The sequence below is a fragment of the Haemaphysalis longicornis genome, unplaced genomic scaffold (genome assembly GCF_048455015.1).
Source record: "Haemaphysalis longicornis isolate Haplotype H1 unplaced genomic scaffold, Haemaphysalis longicornis Haplotype H1 scaffold_2, whole genome shotgun sequence".
Lineage (NCBI taxonomy): Eukaryota > Metazoa > Arthropoda > Arachnida > Ixodida > Ixodidae > Haemaphysalis > Haemaphysalis longicornis.
Window position 1 is genome coordinate 125116141 of NW_027526295.1, and position 19060 is coordinate 125135200.

The 19060-nt window shown below is 49.8% G+C and overlaps 1 protein-coding gene across 1 annotated transcript; it reads left to right on the top strand.

Moving 5' to 3' along the window:
- The first annotated feature begins 92 nt into the window (after positions 1 to 92).
- LOC144168274 (uncharacterized) lies at positions 93 to 18609 on the top strand. Its single transcript, XM_077697290.1, has 6 exons — positions 93 to 278; positions 967 to 1201; positions 5923 to 6021; positions 9656 to 9733; positions 17540 to 17649; positions 18579 to 18609. The coding sequence occupies exons 1-6, from the start codon at positions 181 to 183 to the stop codon at positions 18607 to 18609; spliced, it is 651 nt and encodes a 216-aa protein (XP_077553416.1). The 5' UTR covers positions 93 to 180.
- The last annotated feature ends 451 nt before the right edge of the window (positions 18610 to 19060 follow it).

Consider the following 19060-nt stretch of genomic DNA (forward strand, 5'->3'; position numbering starts at 1 on the left):
CTGAGCATGGTAAGCTGGACTCTGAGCCGTAAGCTGGACTTAGTAGTGATTTCCAACATGCGCGCCTTATCGTTTCCGCGAATAAAAATTTTAAACAAGCGACTGTGATTCTTAGTATCATTTCTGTTAACAGTAAACGCCAAGCATTTATCTTTCGCTCTGCGGCAGCTGCTGGAACTGATGAACGACGCGGAGGACTACTTGCGGGGCGACGCCATGATCATTATTAAGAATCCTGACCAACTTGATCAAGTGGAATCTCACATCAAAAGTTCTCCGTGAGTGTTCCTTGTTTCCGCAATTCCTAATCTGCTTAAAAATCGAACCATTGAAGAGCACAGACGCGTCGCGTCACCCAACGACAAAGAAGGAATAAGCGAATTTCATAGCCATGAGAAATTTTGCGCACGTTTGGAAATAAAGGGCTGCTGTTCAAAATTTACCGCTTTCGTATTACCAATCTTTGGATTATTTGCAACCATTCATGTATCTAGAATTTGATTATTTTGGCCTCAAACCAGATAAAAAAATATTTCTAGAAGCTGTCTTGAAATTTTTGTAAGCATAAAACTATGGGAAGATATTCTGCAAAAGCTGTATTGCAATATGAAAAAAAGAGCTTAAAAATAGCGCAAGAACGCGATTGCGGATGTTTGACAAGTGTCTTCGAAACAGTAGTACGAGTCGTTAAAGACATGAAGCAGTGTATAAGAACGCAACCAGCCCTGTCATTCGGTATTCCGGTGCGTAAAATTGGAACAGAATTCCCGATGCTTATCTCCCATGGTGCGCGTTTCGGTACCCTGGATATAATATTCATTTTAGCCGCGAGGCGTTGTGTTTGTTCTTCACTATTTGTAGCATTCGGAGCATGAAAGACCGATGCACGGCAATCACAGTGCCTTGCAGATGTACGGCTGTATTGGCGCCGCTTCATTCACTCGTATAACGTCCGCCCGCATGCAGGTCCAACGTATACGCCTACATGGCTTTCCACACAGCCATTTATTTGTCACCGTTCCTTAAGGACAAGGAGTACTTCTGGGACACAGCCATGCTCCTGATAACGCGCCGCAAAAGAAGTTCACCCGTTCCCAAGGAGAGGCTCTGCCTACGCCTCGTGGATAAGGTCCTGCCCAGCCTGATGATGGCTGCCATTGAAATGACCATCAGCAGCAACCCGCTGTCATCACAGGTCATGGTACGGCATGGGTTCTCCAGCAATAGCCGCTTTGAAAGTCCCACGTGAAAGCGAATCGCATGAACATGAAACAACATACGCATTTTACCTACAGTTAACAAGATTCAAGCTTTTTGGTGCTTTCTTTGCGAATTAGAAACGCTTAACGTAATTAGGCCATCCTGCGGCTACTTATTACGCCTTATATGCTCATAAGCAGCTGCCGTGCTCTCGCCTCATTGTTTGCTACACAGAGCGAAAGCCTTGAACTAACACCACTACGCTCGTTGATCTCGCAAAACACTGAATGCAGCAAGGTAGAAACGTTTTAAAAATAATTAAAGGTTTATTTCCAAGCAAACCGAAACCAACTCTTTAGTGAAAATGAAACTAAAAGGAACGCCGCTAATACTATTTAGTGCATAACTACCTTTCCGATTACATAAAGGACTAGCTCTACAAATTCACGTATTGTTAAATTGAGAGAAAGCACAACACTGCAAGTACCTACAAGTTAAAAGTTATATTTACCTCACAACTTGTTGAATTCGATCTTGATGGTTGACGGTAATGGGCAGTCAACCCCGCATATAGCGAACTCGGATAAAACGAAATGCTTTATAGCGTACACTGAAGGTTCCTCTGGCATTATGCGTGTAAACTGTATTTTTAAAACGAACTAAACACTGGATATATCGAACTCCGAGCGGCGCGCGCGATCGGTCACCAAATGGCTGCCAACGCGCTCCTGCGCCGGCTGCGCCTAGCCTCCGGGCCGCCGCGCTGCCCGTCCGAGCTTCCGTGAAACGCTGCAGTAGGAGCAATCCGCGCCTTTTGCCAGCCTCACTTTGCATCCCACCTGTTCGACAACTGCCTGCAACGTGATCAACTACGTGCGAGCAGCTCCAGGCCTATCGCGCTTTACGTCTCGAGCTTCGCGATAGCTGCGCCGCCTGCCGCCGGTTCTCCGCGGCACTTTCGGGATGTCCGTCGCGCAACTGATAGTTGCTCATGCAGTGTTTTATTCTCTTTCGCTTCCTTCGGCCTTCCGCGCCCGAAACAACATATTATGGTCATGTTTGTAAGCAAACGGTACTCTTAGGCCACTTGAAAAAACAGCTGCGTCCTGATAGAGTACTCTAACGCCAATAACAGCTATCCGGAGACGCGGTACAGCACGCTTCTTCACCGCTTTTACGGGCGTCGGCGACGGCAGCAGCATATCACTGTCCCCTGCGAATATGTCAGGCGCAAGTGAATTCTATTGTCGCCTCGTTTAGACCTCATACTGGCCCAGTGAGAGGTTTGTTCCGTTTTGCAGCGCGGACAACGAATTCAGCTTTGTTTCGAATATATATCCGTCGTAGAAAAATAAGATTCGGTGATGTGATTACCCGATACCTGACAATAACTTGTGCCTTTTATGGGAATGGAGGCCACACCAACATGTTAAGTATATTCCAAGTCTGCGGGTCGTTAACTATGTGCCCACTCCCTCCTGATAACAAGGACCAAGGAGAGTTAATGAAAACACGGAAAATGAAATAGCCTGCCAAGTCCGAAAGCAAAATAATATCTTGAGCAATGTAATAGCTCGTACGATAATTGAAAAAAATCAGTGCAGCAATATAATAGCTCGTACGAGAATGAAAAAACCCAGAGCAGCTTCGAAATGCTAGAGACGTTCGTCTTAACTTTAAGCAAGGTAGGACTCTAATAAACCAACTAGAAGCGAAATGCACTGATATTTTCCAAGACAGGGGGGGATGGGGGCGCTAAATTATCGTTGTGCACAAATGCAGAGCAAAATCAAGTCATCAAGTAACGGCCGTTTTAGAAATCACACGCACGAGCTGTGCGTTCACTATTATTTTGTTTTTTGACTTTAACGAACAGCTGACCACTCGGTGGACATACTTTTTGAAGCATACAGTAAGTTCCCAAGCGATAAAAGGTGTCGTTGGAAGAGTGTAGTATCTAATAAGGCTCTATGATTTACCTTTTGTGCGAAATTCTGCAGCCTCCCTGCATCACATGACGATGTTTCGAAGCATCGTTTAGTCGAGGACGCGTAGATAAGCGGAGGCTGTATGTAGCAGACGGTCACTGTTTGCGAGGGCTCACCTCGTGATAAGACGACCAAGGCACAAATTCTTTGTGCTGACTCTAGCATGTAATTTTGCGTTATCCATCTAACTTATTGCGTAAAATGTCCGTGAAATTTATGCCACGTTGCCTTGTTCAGGGTAGTGATCAATATCTGAGATATGAAGCGTTACTGGCGTGCTGTCAGGTATAAGGGCTCCGCTGGATTACGTAAGAATACAAAACCGATTTACATTGTATACTGTATAGCCGTAGCATGAGCATCCTAACGAAGGCTGCTTACAGAGGTACTGTTAGTAAATTTTAGGGCAGTGGAATTCCAATCAGCTCCATGATTATGCCGGTTTCACGACACCGGCCTGTAATGCACACCTGGCGCTTATGCGGACCGAATGTACCACATAAGATCGCGGCAGAAGTAAGATTACTTTCACAAATACACCACATTTCCGAACAGAGTGACTGCTCAACATAAATATATGTTTGCAACGCATACAAACGAAAATCTCAGTCGCGAACGTGCCGCGAAAGCAACGGCGACAGTGGTGAAAGGGCCGGAGACTCCCGCAACTGCTTTCAAAACGGGCCGCTAGAAGGATTTCAGTGGCGCCCCTACAGGCAACACTCGAGGCGTTTAGGAAAGAGACAAAAATGAGCGCCAATCCACCCTGTGAAGGTGATTGAAAAGCGAAGCTGTAATCCACACCCAAAACGATTTCACATGCGATGTCACTTCAATTCAAACACGTGCTCTGGAACAGGTGAAACAAAAGTGCAGCAGGCTCCATCCTGCTGAAAAATGCAAACCTGTTTATGCACGTGCTGTTTCACAAGTTCGGGCAAAAATCGTCTTTAAAGAAGTACAAGCAGGACTCGGCTATGACAGTTCCGTCGAAGAAAACGCCCATATCATCCCGTATAGCCAGATTCCGCACCAGATGATGATGCCTCGAACATTGACCGCACTTGTGGTCACAAAATGCGGTTTTGTTTTCGACCAAACACGGGTGAATTCGTGTAAACAAACTATACCACAAAATGCGACCTTTGTGCGAAGATCGAGCGCGAACCAAGCGCCGGTTTGGCCCCTAAAAAATTTGAAATCGTTCGATTTAACGATGTAGCACACTGTATAGCTTAGGACATACACTGAAGGTCTAACCTAGGTATTTATTATCCTTTTATGTAGGCCCAACTGTAACGCTGCCCCATTGAAGACAAGAAACAGCAGGTTCCCAGGGTCTTCCGCGATTCGCCTGGCCTAAGAATAGTAAAAGCTCAAGCGACGCGCCTTAATTGTCGTCATCCGTCACCCTCTGTCAGACCTGCCCCTACTACGGCTTCGGCAAGAACCCAACGCCGCCTTCTGTTTTCTTTCCGCACGGTCGTTGTACATATCCGTTCGCTTGAACTGCGTTCTGTTAGCGAAGCACACAAGGGTAGCTTGGTGGCAGCCTGTTAAATCTTTTCTTGAACAAGCTAGGTGCGTGCTTCATGGTTAGACTTCGTCGTTACCAGGCAACACACTGCAGCTTCCTTTTCTTCGTCAGTAATAGCTCTCATTACAACACTTCGCAATCACTCTCTTTCTCTCTCTCTCTCACGCGCACACACACACACGCACGCACACAATTTCACACGTAAAACGAAGACAAACAAACAGGAACAAAGAAAGAATTTTGAGGCTGAGTTCGCATGGCCGGATAACCTGGCAGAGCTAGCCGAAAAATGAAAATGTGAAAGGAGCCGAGAAAGCAAACCCAACGTTTATTGGCAACGATGAACCGTGGCAATATTTTACTAAGACTGGTATCAGCTATTACGCAACTATTTGTGATCATCGTAACTAGGCATGAAAAAAGGTATTTGATCTTCCGCCAAATTTGTTTCCAGCATCGCCCGTTTCGTTCTGCAAACCCCAGGTGGCGCCAATATTAGAAGATCAGCTTGCACGTCAAAATTGGCCGCCATTTTACCATAGGCAAAGATATTTATTTATTTATTTTCAGAATAAACGGGAAGTACCGCCGTTGTTCCCGGTGTTAAACAAATATACCACAAAATGCGACCTTCGTGCGAAGTTCGAGCGCGAACCAAGCGCCGCTGCAGTCCGGAAAAAATTTGAAATCGTTCGATTTGATATAGCACACTGCATAGCTTAGGACATACACTGGAGGTCTAACCTGGGTATTTATTACCCTTTTATGTAGGTCTTTCGCGGGTTAACTGCTTCAAGTATTAAAACTGAGAACATCATTTGCTCTGCACACACAGTTCCCGTTCTTCAGCGGGCAAAATGATTTGGGTGCAAGAAAACAACGCGGCTCAGTCCGTGCCAGATGGTTTGTGACCATGTAGTGGACGCAACAGCTGCTTCAAAAGCGGCGAGATGCCGAGCGGCACATTCCTCCGGTTTGCAAAAGATGGGTGTATTTTGTGATAGCTTACATGACCACCCTGTACATAAACAGGAGCAATTACATCTTGTCGACTGCAGTGCAAACCCGCCATTCTTGAACCGCATTTTATGTGCTTAAAAACATCTACAAAGACAAATCTGTGAATTGGTTGTGTGCCTTTCCGATTTATTTCGTTCTTTGCCTGTGTTTTTTTTGTGTGTGTGTCACGCCCAACAGGCTGACGTGATTGCCGAGGAAGTGCGCTCCGCCTTTATTGATCAAGTCACGTTCATTCAACGTGTTGACCCATGGACACGGCACATTCTCATTAGGCGGGTAAGTGAGACTACAGTGACTGTATGTTGCTGCTATGTCACATTCATTTCTGCGTTCGCCATGGAGGCATAAATACGCTAGAAAACTGAAGTCTGGAACAGGTGAAACAAAAGTGCAGGAACTTTAAACCCTTTAAGATTATCTCAATGTATGGACCCTTACCGCTTCTGATTACCTATTATGACAGAAAAGTGGCTAGTAAAGGTTCTTCTCGTGCGAAGACACTCGTCGCACTTGCATACATAAAACCAACCACCACCTGCACTAGTCTCAGTTTTTCTATGACTGAAAACACGACATATCCTTGTGCAGGTCGCTTTGCAGCTCGTGAAAACAAAAACGTTGTAAGTAATTAACATCTCGAAATCAACAACACTACGCAAGGTGATCGCTGCATCGCCTCCGAAACCAAACCAGGCACACACATCCCTGGATGCCAAACGCAGGGGAATCGAAAACCGAATTGTCCATGGGGTACATGCATACGTCACACTTAAATGGTTGTGAATATTTGCGGCAAGAAAAATGCAATGTACTTCCTCTTTCGTACTTATTCATACTCTGACGAGAATAAAGGTTACGTGATATTTAACCATTGAATACTTTCTTACCGTGAGTTACTGCTGTAAAGATGGAAAGATGGAATAAATACCTTCGCAGGAGTAAAAAAAAAATTAGCAGTGGCTTGGCTCGGCTATGTCAGGGTATACGTGGCGTGAGCTAAGGTTCAGCTCGTTACTCTTAGGTTTCCTGGTTGTCTACGATGACCTGATTATGCTTACTGCTGCTAAAACGATTTCCAATCCAATCCAATTCAATCCAATACAGTGCCGTCCAATCCAATCTAATCCAGTCCAGTCCAGTCCAGTCACTGCTCCTCGCGCATGCGCAGCACAGATCTCCAGGAGACACGCGAAACGGCTATCAAGCGGCTCCTGTGCAGCGTCAGACTTAGCCTCTGAACAACGGAGGCGCACAACTAGGCACGCGCCGGCGCCAGTGCGTCTGCCGCGGGTATGACGTCACTCATCTGGAATGCGCAGACCGGCGAGTGTGCAGACCCAACTCTCTACACACCCGTACTCCAACTGGATTGGATTTCAATCCAACACAATCCAATTTAATCAAATACAATCCAAGCCAATCCGATCCGATCCGCTCCTATCCTATCCGAACCAATCCAATGCTCCTCGCTCTTGCGCAGAACGGCCCTTCACGCCCCACGCGAAACCGCTCAACCTCGACCAGGGTAGCTTACGCTACTAAATATGACGTAGTCAGTGTGCAGTCGGATTGTATGTTGTACGAGCTCTAAAGGGATAGCTACCTTGTCCTTATGGTCGGTACCATAAGGAAAAAACAGCCGCGGTGAGGGTCTCCCTACAACGAACGCTGTCCGTGCGGCACAGATCAAGCTTTGCGCAGTGCGCGTCGTGCCGACAGAGACCTTCAACATTTGTTGGTGCGAATTTCTTAAGCGCACTTTCCGGTTGAGTCAGAATGAAAACTACGAAACCGGAGTTGCACGGACTGGAAAATAGAGAAGGCCAGTGGTCTCTGCTCGGGGGAATGTCCCTTGGGACCAGTTGCGGTGCTCGCATTCATGCACGACTTCGCGAGTGGGAGGACTGGTCCCTTGACACCCTTGGCCTCACGTCCTCAGCGTAGCCACGCCCGGGGATAGCGGCCGTAGGTCCGGTACGGCTGCGTGCGCACTGGGTCCTTAGCTGGAGGCTAGTACTCAACTGTAGGTAGCCCTTTGCGCAGCCGAACAGGAAGTGCGTTAACACCTTGCGTGTCCCGGGTAGGTGATTATGGGATTGTCCTTGTCCCTGCGATTCGCCATGTGGCACTCTGGTGGGTAGTGCTGGCGCTTCGGGCGGCCCACAACTCTACTCATTTGTCCGCAGCACCCGAACCAACGATGTTGGCAGTTAAAAAAGACTGCCCACTTCCATTGAGATGAGCGTATAAACTACTGCTGAGAGTCTAGTGCTCGAAAATTAGCTCATCCCGGATGATCCGATAACGGCATCTTGTGTGGGCTGTGTGGTCTCCGGGGATCTCCGGGGGCCGGGGAAATTCTCACCGCGGGTGGTCTCCGCAATAGGTGTATCAGCGGGGAAACGCTTATGAGTGGCAGCGACGATTGGCATGTCTATGCTGGCCAAGCTGGCAGGGCCAGGGTCATTCCCATCATCTTAAATCATGCGTCTGCGTTCCCTGGAGAGGCCGTGGGATTGGCCGTCCATGAGGACGACACAGTCATTTCTTGGTGAGCGGATGCCAGCATCCAGTCGTTTCTCAAGGAAATCCGGTTCATGCTCTGTGACGTGGCCCAGAAGTGCCGCATCTTTCCCACCTGTAAAAACGCTGGGGAAAAGAAGCGCGTCTCACAGGCTCCGTCAATGCGCGCCACCTAGGCAGTCCCCGCGGTGATCTTGCTGTTCCCCGAAAGCGCAGTGGTATTGTGGCCTTCCCGTACTTGACGACGGTGTAGTAAGGGCTCGGCGTTTCGGTTAACTGAGCGTCCACACGGGACGGAACACTGAATGATGTGGCGAAGCAGACATTCGTGCGGACCTAACCACACTTTGGCGTCTCACTCGCGGCTAGCGATCAACTCAGCGTCAGATTCGTCCAAGACAAGGTCCTCTTGGATGTGCTTGTGGAGGGCCCCCATGTCATCGCACTTGCTCTTGATGAGGAATAAGTGCAAATGAATCTGGGCGGTCTGCGTGCTCGGATATTGCAAAAGTAAACAAATAGGGGCTACGCCTGACAGCTTCACGACGGCACTGTACCTTACCCACGGCAGATGGGGCAAAGCCAGAAGAGGGCAAAAGCTGAGTCTGCGGCCAAAGCTCAGACGGCGGGCAACATTAAGGACAAGATCTGAGGAAAGGAGTAGATTCAAGGCAACGCCAGGTCTGGCGTGCCTCAAAGTCTGCACCTTGAAATCAGCTCTCCTCTGGGCTGCCGGGTTGCACGGAACCAGAGTGTGGCAGAACCAACGTAGGCACAGTCTTCCGTTCGCTACGCTGATGAGAACCAGCTGCCCAAGTCTATGCACGAGCATCGCCTCTGTTTCCCTGCGATCACTTCTTTTATCCATTATCCACAACACTATCATTACAGGAATGTTGAATCTGTAATTTGTTGCCTTAAATTTGAGCTCGGGATCCGATACTCGTCCAGTCGACGTAACACATTTCTTCTTTGAAACGTTGTTTACACACTTCTCGGCTCATGATGTTCCCACGAGAATTAAAACGTTCCGTCATTAATTCGGTATTAAACATTTTCACTCTGGAGACGACATTTATCGATAGATATTATTGAAACACTGATTCAGTGCAAGGAAAAAATTTGCCCTGTAGCAAGAATTTTCATCCTGCACCAAAGGCTTGTAAATGTGCTATGAGTTAGAATAGACATCCCGTGCATGAACTGCATTTATCAAATCCTGCCCCCAAATCTGCCAACGCCGCTCGTATTGCGATATGAAAAGAAGCACAGTGTATAACCACTTACAGTTCCTGAATTTCCACACGTCTCTGAAAAGCAGGAAACAGTTACCGTGTTTTCCTACTGACCCTAAAGGCTGGTCGCCGTGATTTGCTCTTCTGTGCAGGCCCAAAATGTAGGTGTGCGCTCTTTTTATTCCCCTCCGTGCTCTACAAACCGGCTGGTGCTTGACTTGGCCAGAACGGTAGGTTCTCATGCGAAAAGGTGCTTTGAATTTCTCCTCACACTTATTCCAAGAAATGAGGCGGTTGGAGTTGAAGCGCCCAATTACATAAACACGCACGGTGTGCCGCATACCAATAGAGCAGTAGGTGCCACTCTGGTTACCTATATCAGATCTTTTATTCTCTGATACTTAATTTTGTAATTTACGAAGACCGAACGAATACGAAGGGTGTGCGTTTACCAGCAATATTACATGTCGTTCTTCTAGATACAGTAAATTATAGATCATTGGAAATCTACAATTAGGTCTGCCCAAGTCTCCCTGGAAGATTGTGTAAAGAAGTCCGTTAATTCAAACACGAGTAACCCAAGGGCGACTCGTTATTGGCGACCGGCATTAGCGCCCGGCACGCGGCCAGAGAAACGCACCCTGTGCCTGCACATGAGGCTGCGTTGAACGGAGAAGGCAGAATAGGACAAAATCAGCCTAAATCCTCTATGAGGGGCGTTTTGGAAGGCGCATCGTTTGCGAACTCGGTCGATGCGGACGCGAGTACGGGGGTGTGTGGTGCGCTGACATGAGGGCATGAATCACACGTCAGGAGCGCAGGAACAGTCGCTGTCAGTGACAGCAAAGGGGACGAGGACGAAGGATAGGGCGACCGTCAGCTAAGTAGCGACGGCCAAGTCAAATTCCGCCCGTCTGTTCTCCAGTTTTCAAGAGGAAGATGAGACTTTCCGCTACATTTGTTTGTTAGACCACAAGGTGCTTACTGTCACCTTCAAGGACCGAAGGCAGGCCACAATTATGGGCCTTTCAAGCATCAAGAAGTCACGCCCTACGGCTTCCCAACTGAAATGCAGGGTTGTTGTTAACCTTCATCAGTTCAAAATTTGAGAAATTCGAACTGACGGCACCCCTTCGGGTTCAAATTACGAGCTTTTACTGTACCAAATTTGTGGTCTCGTATGTTCCAACACGAATGAGCTGATTAGGCACAAAAGGAAGGGAAATATTGTATCAGCCATACTCTGTGACAATTCTTGCGTCCTCATTTATGTAAGAATTGTCGCTGTAGAACTAACGCGTTGGCACCGCAGTATGCACTCACCTGGTTATATTAGGCATTGAAGTGACAAACTCGCCTTTTGTTGTCGGCTTTTATCGCTACTGGAATCCTGCCAACCCCTACAGGAACACAGACACGTTACCTTGATTATTTGTAGCCTGTATATGGCGTTCGTTTAAATAAGGCAGCAGTACAGCAAAGGTAAACGAATCTCTTGCACACAGAGCAACGTCCCTTTATATTGTCACGAAGCCAAGGACGACGCAGTTGTCTTGCAGGAGAAACAAGTTTATTGGAGCGAACTTGTGCTCCCCTAACAACTCAAAAGAATACAGAGGCGGCGAAGCAGCGGTCAACAAAGTGACTTGCGTCAGCGAGCGTCGCAGAATCGAATGCTCCGGCGTTCGCACTGCAGGCTTTTTATCTTTCGGCGCGCGTGGTTCTCGAAACGTCGATTCACATCGAGAACATAGTAGATCCAAGAAGATTATTCTGGGCTGTTCACGTTAGATCGGAATGCTCTCCCTATCACGACAGATAACACATGCGGCACAGAAAGAAAGAATGGAACACGCGCTTCCCTTGGCGCAGAGATAACACAGACCGGCGCAGCCGGGCGGTAAAAGCAAAACACAAATAAACAAACCCAATGTATGGTTCGCGGCATTACCCCCCCTCTAAGAGTGCATCGACCCGATGCTAACATAAGCGACAGTCCGAACAAATGAAAATAAAAGTTCGTCATCGTCCGTAGAAAGGTTTTAAGCGAACCACGTGGACGACTTCAGGCCGCGTGCGTCGTCGTGATGTGCCGGAGTCACCATCGGGGATCACTTCGTAGGTAAGTTGGCCAACACGTCGTAGAATCTTGTAGGGTCCAAAATACCGTCGCAGGAGCTTCTCACTGAGTCCGCGTCGTCGGATGGGAGTCCAAACCCACACACGATCCCCTGGTTGGTACTCGGCGTCTCGGCGTCGGAGGTTGTAGCGGCCCGCATCCACCAGCTGCTGGTCCGTTATACGAACTCGAGCGAGCTGGCGGGCCTCCTCCGCACGTTGAAGATATCCGTGAACGTCGGCGTTGAGGTCGTCGTCTTCTACGTGCGGAAGCATGGCGTCGAGCATCGTAGTTGGCCTTCTACCGTAGACAAGCTCGAACGGCGTCAGCTGCGTCGTCTCCTGGATAGCCGTGTTGTACGCAAACGTGACATACGGGAGCACTTCGTCCCAAGTCTTATGTTCAACGTCAACGTACATTGACAGCATATCTGCGATTGTCTTGTTCAGACGTTCTGTTAGTCCGTTCGTTTGGGGGTGGTACGCCGTCGTTCTTCGGTGATCCGTGTTGCTGTAGCGTAATACTCCTTGCATCAGCTCCGCAGTAAATGCCGTTCCGCGGTCGGTGATTAGGACTTCCGGGGCTCCATGTCGCAGCACAACTTGGCTTATAAAGAACTTTGCCACTTCTTGTGCAGTCCCCCTCGGAAGAGCGGCGGTCTCTGCGTAGCGCGTCATGTAGTCTGTCGCTACGACAATCCACTTGTTCTGTGATCGTGACGTAGGGAACGGGCCTAAAAGGTCCATTCCAATCTGTTGAAATGGTCTCGATGGGACGGCGATCGGTTGCAGAAGTCCGGCGGGTCTTGTCGGCGGCGTTTTTCGTCGTTGGCAGTCACGGCAGCTCCGGACGTAGTGGGTGACGTCAGAGGTAAGGCCGGGCCAGTAGTACCTCGCCTTGATTTTTCCAATAGTGCGCGCTGTGCCGAGATGTCCGGAAGACGGGTCGTCGTGGCACGCTTCCAAAATTTCGTCACGAAGGTCCGCGGGGATGACGAGAAGGTAATTCGCTCTTGTTGCGGTGCTGAAATTCTTCTTCACGAGGACGGAGTTTCTCAGGCTGAATGCTGGTAAGCTGCGTTTGAAGGTCCTAGGAACGGCAACGTTGCATCCCTCGAGGTACTCGATTATGACGCGTAAGTCGGGGTCGGCACGCTGCTGGGCGGCTAGGTCGCTCTCCGTCACGATCCCGAAGAACGCGCTGTCTTCGTCAGCGTCTTGTGGTGGTGGGTCGACGGGGGCGCGGGACAGGCAGTCGGCGTCGGAGTGTTTCCTGCCGGATTTATAAACGACTGTAACGTCGAACTCCTGCAGGCGCAAGCTCCACCACCCAAGACGGCCAGAGGGGTCCTTCAAATTGGCGAGCCAACACAGCGCATGGTGGTCTGTTACAACCTTGAATGGCCTTCCATACACGTATGGGCGAAATTTTGAAATCGCCCATATAATAGCCAGGCACTCTTTCTCAGAGGCAGAATAGTTTTTCTCCTCCTTCGACAGACCACGGCTGGCATAGGCGATTACCCTTTCGCAGCCGCTTTGCTTTTGGACAAGGACGGCACCCAAGCCTATATCACTGGCGTCCGTGTGCATTTCCGTTTCGGCATTTTCGTCGAAATGAGCGAGCACGGGCGGTCTTTGCAGGCATTTTTGCAGCTCGCAGAATGCTTTTTCTTGGTCGTTTTCCCAGCTAAAAGGGGTGCTATCTTTCGTCAAGGGCGTGAGTGGCTCTGCAATGCGTGCGAAGTTTGCGACGAAGCGCCGGTAGTATGCGCACAGCCCGAGAAATCTTCGCACGCCCTTCTTGTCTTTCGGCCTTGGGAAGTTCGCAATGGCTGAAGTTTTTGCCGGGTCAGGTAGGACTCCCGCGGCGTTGACGACGTGGCCCAAGAACTTGAGTTCCCCGTATGCGAAACGGCACTTTTCAGGCTTCAGTGTCAACCCCGACGTACGAATGGCCTCGAGTACAGACTCCAACCTTGCAAGGTGTTCGTCGAAAGTCCGGGCGAATACCACTACGTCGTCGAGGTATACGAGGCAGGTGTGCCACTTAAGGCCAGCTAGCACAGTGTCCATGACTCTTTGAAACGTCGCTGGTGCTGTGCACAGCCCAAACGGCATCACCTTGAACTCGTATAGGCCGTCTGGGGTTATAAATGCAGTCTTCTCTCGGTCTCTCTCGTCCACTTCAATTTGCCAGTAGCCGGTCTTCAGGTCCATCGATGAGAAGTACTTCGCGTGGCAGAGGTGGTCGAGGGCGTCGTCGATTCGGGGGAGGGGGTACACGTCCTTTTTCGTGATTTTGTTCAGTCGCCGGTAGTCAACACAAAACCTTAATGTGCCGTCTTTTTTCTTTACGAGTACGACGGGCGCAGCCCAGGGGCTTTTCGAGGGCTGTATAATGTCGTCGCTGAGCATGTCGTCGACTTGAGTCCGGATGGCTTTCCGTTCGTGTGAAGAGACGCGGTACGGTGACTGTCGGGTGGGTCGGGCTCCATCTTCGGTTATTATTCGGTGCTTCGCTAGAGGGGTCTGACGTAGTTTTGCGCTCGACGAAAAGCATTCGCTATAGCGACGCAGCAAAGCCGATAACTTGTTCCGTTGTTCTTGCGGTAGCGCCGGATTCACGTCGAAAGGCTGCGGGAGCTTGAAGGTTTCAACGGGTGTGCGCTCAAAGTCGGCGACCGCGATCACGTCACTTGCTTCTTGCGCTTGTTCGAGGAATGCAATTGCCGCGCCCTTGTTTAAATGCTGGTACTCCTCGGTGAAATTCGTAACCAAAATGTGGGATTGGTGTCCCTTGAAGCGCGCAATGCCTCTTGCGACCGACACACCACGGTTGAGAAGCACCCTTTGATCGGTGTCTACGATAGCGTCGACGTCAGGAGCAGCATCTTCACAGTAGACTGCGACCATCAAGCTTGCGCGGGGTGGCAGGGTGACGTGATCATCGGCGATCCTTACAGCTGCACGGATTTCGGGGTTCGATTCCGGCGTCATGGAGTGGTCGGAGGAAAAAGTTATCGACTTCGTCTGCAGATCGATTATTGCGCCGTTGTCCGTCAAAAAGTCCATTCCGAGGATTACGTCGCGGGAGCAGTTGGGCAAAACGACGAACACCGCAGGGTACGTCGTGCCGTCTATGGTGACGCGCGATGTGCACGTTCCACTTGGCGTCACGAGGTGGCCTCCTGCTGTGCGTATGTGCGGACCGTCCCATCTGGTCATAACTTTCTTCAGTTTAGACGCAAATGGTCCGCTCAACACGGAGTAGTCGGCTCCCGTGTCTACGAGGGCGACTACATCAAAGCCGTCGATGGACACCTTGACGTCGGATGCCGCCTTCCTCGAGTTCCGGGTGCGTCGGGGCGTCGCATCTCGGCTTGTGCGTGTTGATGGTCGGGCACTGTGCGTCGTCGTTGTCATCGTCTTCTCAGCGGACGTCTCGGTCCGGTCGGCTGCGCGTCGCGGCGTATAGCTGTCGTCGTGTACGGGAGTCTCGTCAGGTCTGGGTCGGGTCGTCGGGATGAGGGCATGTTGTGAGTCACTGTCTTCCGCGAGTCGTTGCGTCGTTGGAGGGTTTTCATTTTTCCGCGATCGTGCAACTTTACCTCCAGAAGTTGCATCTTTTAGTTTCCCCCGCGTGGGCTGGGGGACCTTCCACGTGAGAACTCAGCATTGCTACGGCGGTTCGGCGACTGGTATGGGTAGGGTGACGGCGAACGGTTGAAACGGGCTGGTCGACGGCTGGTGTTGGACAGGTACTCTTCGATCTCCGATGGGCGCTGGCCAGTTCGGGGGCGGGGTGCGTCGACGGAGAACCCTCGCAAACCGAGCCTCCTGTAGGGGCAGCGACGGTAGACGTGGTCGGCCTCTCCGCAGTGGTAGCACAGCGGACGATTGTCGGACGTTCGCCACACGTCGGTCTTCCTTGGGGCAGGGGGTTGCGCCGCAGGTGGTCGGGCCGGCGAGAGGGGACGACGGTACGGAGCCTCGTGACGATAGGGTGCAGGTGGGCGAGGGCGATGTACAGCAGCCGCGTAGGTCATGGCTTGCGGCTCGCGAGGTGCTACTGGCGTCGTTGAAGTTCCCAGCGCTTGCTGCACTTCTTCTCTAATGACGTCGGTAAGAGAAGCGACTTGTGGTTGCGGCGGCGTCGGGAGCAGTTTCCGCAGCTCCTCCCTCACTATTTCGCGGATAGTGTCGCGTAGTGAGTCGGAGTTGATAGCGCTGGCACCAAGCGTCTCCGAAACCAGCGCATTGATTGGGCGGTCGTACTGCCTCGTTCGGATTTCGAGCGTCTTCTCCATCGCGGCGGCCTCAGACGCGAATTCGGACACGGTCTTGGGGGGGTTGCGAACAAGGCACGCGAAGAGCTCTTGCTTCACACCTCGCATCAGAAACCGTAGTTTCTTTTCTTCCGTCATTCCTGGGTCCGCACGGCGGAAAAGTCGCTTCATTTCCTCGACGAAGATTACGACTCCTTCGTTCGGGTGTTGCGTTCGAGTTTCCAGTAAAATCGCAGCTCGTTCTTTTCTCACCACGGTCGTGAAGGTCTTAAGGAACTCGCTTTTGAATTGCGTCCAGTCGGTCAAGGCGCTCTCGTGGTTTTCAAACCAAGTTCGGGCTGCATCCTCCAAGTAAAAGAAAACATGCCGGAAGGTTTCTTCATCGTCCCACCTGTTGAAGATCCGCACGCGCTCCAGCTTCTCCAACCATTCCTCTGGATCTTCAGCGGGGGCTCCCCGGAACGATGGCGGTTCCCGGGGCTGCTGCAGCATGATTGGCGACGTTGTTTCTTGTACCATGGTGTTGGTTGCAGCGTTCCTTTTCTTGGGCCCTTCTGGCATCAAACCGAACTCGGGTGGTAAATCTTGCAGGCGGGGGCTGGCTCTTGTTGGACTGGCTTGGCGGCTTTTCGAGGTTGTAGTGGGCATGAAGGGTGCGTACCCCGCACCTCCACCAGATGTCACGAAGCCAAGGACGACGCAGTTGTCTTGCAGGAGAAACAAGTTTATTGGAGCGAACTTGTGCTCCCCTAACAACTCAAAAGAATACAGAGGCGGCGAAGCAGCGGTCAACAAAGTGACTTGCGTCAGCGAGCGTCGCAGAATCGAATGCTCCGGCGTTCGCACTGCAGGCTTTTTATCTTTCGGCGCGCGTGGTTCTCGAAACGTCGATTCACATCGAGAACATAGTAGATCCAAGAAGATTATTCTGGGCTGTTCACGTTAGATCGGAATGCTCTCCCTATCACGACAGATAACACATGCGGCACAGAAAGAAAGAATGGAACACGCGCTTCCCTTGGCGCAGAGATAACACAGACCGGCGCAGCCGGGCGGTAAAAGCAAAACACAAATAAACAAACCCAATGTATGGTTCGCGGCAATATATATGTACATGTACACACGGGCACGCGCATGTGCGTGCGTGAGTGATGGCGCGCGTGTGTGTGTTTATGTGTATGTGTGCGTGTGTGCATGAACGAAAACTCGGGCACAGGTGAATACAAAAAAACAAAGCTTAGACGTTTTCTTGCATTTCGGTAAGCGGACTTGCTTCGTCTGAGGAAAATACAACGAAGACATGCAATGACATATGATCCAAGATAAGATTACAGTCTGTATGTTACTCTGTTGAAGGCACGTCTGCTTCCTGAAACGTAAGTAAACTTCGTTATTGCTATTCCATTTCAGTGACCTCAATTTTACGCGATTAGGATGACACGAACGTTCGGTTTCAAACCTGCACTATACTGTTCTACGTACGGCTATTTTACACGCCTGACTAAACCTTTTTTTAGCACTTAATGAAGATTTACGGCTATGACTTTTTAGCGTTATCAGGGCAGACTAAGGTTCGTTTTTAGACCAAGTCTTAACCAGCTAAACTTGTGACTGTAAATATGTGTTCAGATCAAGTCGGAGATTGGATTCACTAACCCGCTGGAGTACTTCATGTCGGTGAGCCAGTTCATGGGGTTCGAGTGGGCGACTCCGGGGCGCCACGTGTTGGTCCAGCACAGGTGAGCTCACTCTTTAGTTGGCCAATCCTATGTCGGCTGCACCATCTTTGAGACGTGTTTAGTTTTTTGACGTTTTATACGCAAATGGCTTCCAACTCTTTAGCGTCGAACATTTGCCTGAGCAGCAAATCATACACTGACCAAGCGCACAGCTCCGGCCGCACAAGCTGACGCGGACCATCTCATATGGGCGTGTCCTTCACTGGCCTCAGCCAGAAAGCGACACCTGAGAGGCACAGGCCTCCATCCTGGAAGACCCCCCGACCTTCAGCGGTGGCTCTGGGGACCCCACCACCGCTCCCTTCTTGACTTCCTTCGAGAGACCGGGGCCCATGTATATTTTTAAATAAGTTATTTTTATGCCAACGGGCATTCTATCGCAAAAAAAAGTGGATACGCGAAGTACAAATATGAGTAAAATAGTTTTTGTTGGACAGTTATATTCAGAATGAGTTGTCATAGGAAAAAATATCCTTTCTTCTGCAATGTGAACCCCTTTTCCTTCAATTTAACTTCTCGCCGTTTTCAGAATATTCAATTTTTTTTGCATTTGTGTGGATGAGGTGGTAATGCGGTCTGCATTTTGTCATCGGTATAGTTTCATTCACAAAACAGCTACCAGGGGTTAAAAGGTGCCGAAAACGTAACTTCGCGGTCAGCATCAAGCCAACTCAGGGCATTGATTAACAATCACAAATCATGAGCAGCGCAACAAGCGCTCTTGTTCATCAATGGGTGTCCGCACAACTCCTACCTTAATAACGATGGCACCGTTTCGAAATTACAAATGGGTCGTTTTTTTCGGCTTCCCTGCAAATTTGGTTGGAAAGCCATCAAGTTCTGGTGACCGATAAGCGTACTTTTGGTTTGTCCGTCATAATGGTACCGCCAACTATGACTATGTGGCTGAAGACGCCAATTTTTCGCAGTCTGTTCGAGGCACCCGCAGTGGACTTCTGAGCAAGGGTGTGTGCTCTGTTGTGCTTCTTAGCTTCCATTCAGTGGGTCACGCTTCATTGTTGTCCAATGCGTGCACTTGGATTACGTGGTAAAGTATGGCGAAGCATGCATACCAGCCGCAAAGCGACAAGGGCGAAAGAAAAAGAGTAACATGACGGCACTGATTTTAACTGGTCTATGGTGCGTAATAGCAGCCTGTATACCATGGCGAACAGGAAGAAATGTCAAGCGGTAAAAAAAGGAAAAACAAAAATACAAACACATTTGCCCCTTGGTGCACATAAAATGCAGTTTCTTTTGCAGATAAAATAATAAACAATGGTGGGAAACGTCTCAAATTGTCGCCATATTGTGTCGATGGCAAGCGCACGTAAAAAAAAGACGGAGCAACATTCCTTCAGGAAGGTCCAAAGCCTCGACATACACAAATATATGTTTCAGTATATTGGCC

What these genes read in the sequence shown, in the direction of transcription:
- LOC144168274 (XM_077697290.1), top strand. Translation starts at nt 181, where the DNA reads ATGAACGACGCGGAGGACTACTTGCGGGGCGACGCCATGATCATTATT. An exon ending in TGCTTGACTTGGCCAGAACG is followed by an intron (nt 9,734 to 17,539) that starts GTAGGTTCTCAT and finishes ATATGTGTTCAG; the next exon opens with ATCAAGTCGGAGATTGGATT. An exon ending in CACGTGTTGGTCCAGCACAG is followed by an intron (nt 17,650 to 18,578) that starts GTGAGCTCACTC and finishes AATTTTTCGCAG; the next exon opens with TCTGTTCGAGGCACCCGCAG.